Here is a 3,521-nt window from a genome sequence, read left to right as displayed (position 1 = left end):
TGCATATCCCAATATTCACATTACAAACACCCGACGAGAGACACGCTTGTGTGCCTCAGGAGCAGCACTTCCTCCGTCCCGAGATTTGCTGCGGAGAAAGCAGCAACAGCACAAAGCCGCAAATCACTCCATAATCTACGTAGCTTGTTTTCGAATCGCGTTAATTTATTTCTGCCTGACCAATGCCGCATTCCGCACTTTGCCAAAAGGGCGCAAAGGATGCCAAATGTCTACGACAAATGCCGGCCATCGTTGCATCTACCCAAGACATCTCTATAGTGAACAAACGTCGCCTTCACAATCTGGTGCGGTGCTATTTATGGCAATATCACATAACCTAGCATGATATTTCTGAGTTCATAGCAAAAAGCAAACGCGAAGGCATAGAGGCACCGGAATACAGGGACGAAACTCTCGTTCGCAGCGTAAGCTTACCCGTGACACCACGACCTGATTATACAGCTGCTGTGAAGATGCTGCAGGATTTTGCTCCCCCGCAGACTCTACTGGGCCAGGCGAGAAGCTGCAGACACAAGGGAGACAAGCCAATTCTAAAACGCGATGCATCGCAGTATAGGCGACCCCAGGCGAGCCGTGCAGCTACTACTTCCAGCAGCAACATCTCGGCTACTAAAAATACCATAGTAGTCTCCCGCTCCACTCGCTGATGTGAAGGCGACAGGAATATTTGGCTGTAGTGGAAATGGACCTACCGGATATCTCTTATTCTATTCGCCGCGCACCTGAGATTCAGAAGAACACTGTACTCAACGTCGCAGTCTCGCAGGGAAAAAATATCCAAAGGGAGCAAATTCAAGAGCTACTGCAGGAGCTATGCGACCTTTTCTGTTTAGGTAGATACTACCGTTAAGAGGGCTAGACGCAGGGCAGGAAAATTAGGCATACATGAATGCTTCTTCAACGTTGACGTTGCCTTTAGCGGACGTCTCAATGAAGGGGATGGAATACTCGCGTGCCAAATCCTCCCCCTTGGACCGAGACACCTGCTAAACAGCCCAAGATGTGGTCGCACGAAGTAAGGCAAGTCCACATTCAGTGAAGGACGTTCAGCTCTCCATGAGATTATTGAGGGCAGCCGTGAGCTTGCTTGCGTTCACCACCGTTGTGTTTTGTCGTGAACATAGACGTGCAATCCGTGTACATTTATTTAAGTGCATTTTATTGCATAATTGGACTCTCAAGTTGAAAGATTGAAATCCATCAGCATCAACTGTTCTTTTCTGAGGAGATATGATTGCTCTCACCCTCTGGGCCTGCAGGTCGAGCTTGTTGGCAATTAGGACACGCACGATACTGGGATCTGCGTATTCCTCCACATTTTGCATCCAGCGACGGATATCTGCATGGCGTCAGAAGTAAGCAAGCACGAAACAATGCTATGCAGCAAGTCGAGAAATACCGTTTCCGCGTGGCACAGCGCACTTGCAAAGCAAGCACAGGAAACGCTTGACTTTAGCCGCAGAGACGTCCAGCAGCCAATAATACATCCACGCTTTGCAGTGAACTGCAGTAATCAACCAGAAAACGTACTGTGAAAAGTCTGGATGTTCGTTATGTCGTACACCAGCATGACCCCCATGGCGCTCCTGAAGTATGCTGAGAAAAGCCACTGACATCAGAAAAGGCCTCATGTGAAGCACTTCACATATTCCCAAATGCCATTCAGTGCAGTATGAAAAGGCAAACCGATTTAGAGCAGCATTAAGAGTGGCAATAATGCATCATTGTCTACGCAGTGTGGTTTTATATATGACGCGCAGCTATTTCTACTACATTCCACAAATCGCTGCGCTTTTCACTCTATTGAGCAGAAGCTGCTCGCATATTCTATGAAAGCAACACCGTGCATCACTCAACACTCTTACCAGGCGTGATAGTACGGAAGCGCTCTTGGCCGGCTGTATCCCAGACTTGTATCTTTATGCGCCGCCCACCACATTCAACGACTTTCGTTTTGAAGTCGACGCTGAACCCCAACCACAGCATAGTAGTGTCCAGTTCTCAACAATAATTAGTCTCTAACTGTTTTCCTATTTGTAATCCACTTGCTCAGACTTCACTGAACTCCAGACGAAAAGCTAACGAGTTCGTGCTCCGTGCAAGCTGGAGCGAAGATGTCTCTCTCACCCGATGGTCAGCACGAAATTTGGGTCGAATTTATTTTCTGCAAAGCGCAGAAGAAGGCTCGACTTTCCAACAGCTGCAGACAGCACATGTCCAGGCAAAACAATTCCAAAAATGAAGCACTACACCCCTGGACTGTGCAGCCAACGCGGCGTTCTCACGGGTTTATCGTTTCCGACATAAGGTAAACTCACAACTATCGCCGAGGACCAAAAGTTTAACAAGGTGATCGAAGGGCTCTGCCTTCTCCCTTCTCCCTCCGCGGTAGGTCATCTCGCCCGTTTAGGGGTAGGAGCCAAGCCTGTCGAAGTGGGCAGCAACGAGTCAGCACATCCCTGTCGGCCGTTGCCGGGCTGAGCACCTAACAAACTCCCTCAACTTCCTGGCTCTTCTTGAAGCTCACTTTAACAAGTACCTACACATGCGCGCTTCGCTAGAAGCGGTGTTCTGTAATGGCGCAAAGGCAATCGTGCCCTGAGGATCCCAATACCTCAACAACCCACCTCCCCATGCCGCAACTCCACCCATACGCCGCTGTCTCAGTATAAATTACTATGCTTCTGCACAAAAAAACAAAGATCTCGAATTTCCAAGATTTTCGCCGCTGTGAAGCGGCTTTGCACTCTAGCGATGACGTTTCAACAGCTTCAGCTCACTGGGAAGTCTGAGATTGTGGAAGACTGAATCGGACTCATCGCCCTGCGGAAAGGCTCAGTGGCTCGGTCTTCACCACCCCTTCAGGCTAGTGGCTCCCCTTGTGGGGGCCCTTTCGGCCTCGGGAGCCGCCACCTGCAATTGGCAGTTCTTATTGGTGGGGGGTAGTCTGCGCGAGGAGTATGGGCGCGAAAGAAAAAGCCAAGTGACTTCGGCTTTTTACGCTAGCAGGAAGGTGTCGGTTTAGCCTTTAGGTGTACAACTAGCACTTCCGCCGAGTTGGTGTATCTACAGCCCATGCACGCGCGCGGAAAGTTGGCCCCAAATGAGGCAATGAAACAATGTTGAAACAATTCCAATCAGAAAATGGGATAGACCAAGACTCTTATTTACAAAATAGCACGTACTGTTAATTCTGTTCCTCCTTCATGCGCAAAGAAGGAAAGAAACACACGTGAAACCATAGCAGAGGGGCGTGAAGAGCAGCTAACTTGTCCTAGACGAGCAAACAAGACAAGGACAAAATTAATTGATAGAGGCAAAAAAACCGCCTGCATATCAAGCTCAAATAAGATTTTCAAAGCGCAAATGAAGGGCATCGCTCGCTGTAATTTACAGGCTTCCCACAGCCGACTGTGCGAGAGCCGCCGTGTGTTTTAGGGGCTGGAATGGGGCCCCTAACGTCAAAGCCTTTCGAAATCTGCAGTTATACCCCTACCACT

The 3,521-nt window shown here is 49.1% G+C and overlaps 1 protein-coding gene across 1 annotated transcript; it reads right to left on the bottom strand.

The window, feature by feature from the left end:
* Positions 1-273: 273 nt before the first annotated feature.
* On the bottom strand, positions 274-2,418 carry ENH_00044030 (hypothetical protein, conserved; the record flags this gene model as incomplete). The annotated part of the gene is made up of 9 exons (XM_013585352.1): positions 274-351; positions 436-523; positions 714-743; positions 907-1,007; positions 1,266-1,360; positions 1,552-1,617; positions 1,887-1,987; positions 2,149-2,221; positions 2,340-2,418. The coding sequence occupies 9 exons, from the start codon at positions 2,416-2,418 to the stop codon at positions 274-276; spliced, it is 711 nt and encodes a 236-aa protein (XP_013440806.1).
* Between the last annotated feature and the right edge of the window lie 1,103 nt (positions 2,419-3,521).

Source organism: Eimeria necatrix, genomic scaffold (genome assembly GCF_000499385.1).
Source record: "Eimeria necatrix Houghton genomic scaffold, Enh_scaff32, whole genome shotgun sequence".
Classification (NCBI taxonomy): domain Eukaryota; phylum Apicomplexa; class Conoidasida; order Eucoccidiorida; family Eimeriidae; genus Eimeria; species Eimeria necatrix.
Note: the sequence above shows the minus strand (reverse complement) of the source record. Positions and strands in the feature narration are given on the sequence as shown.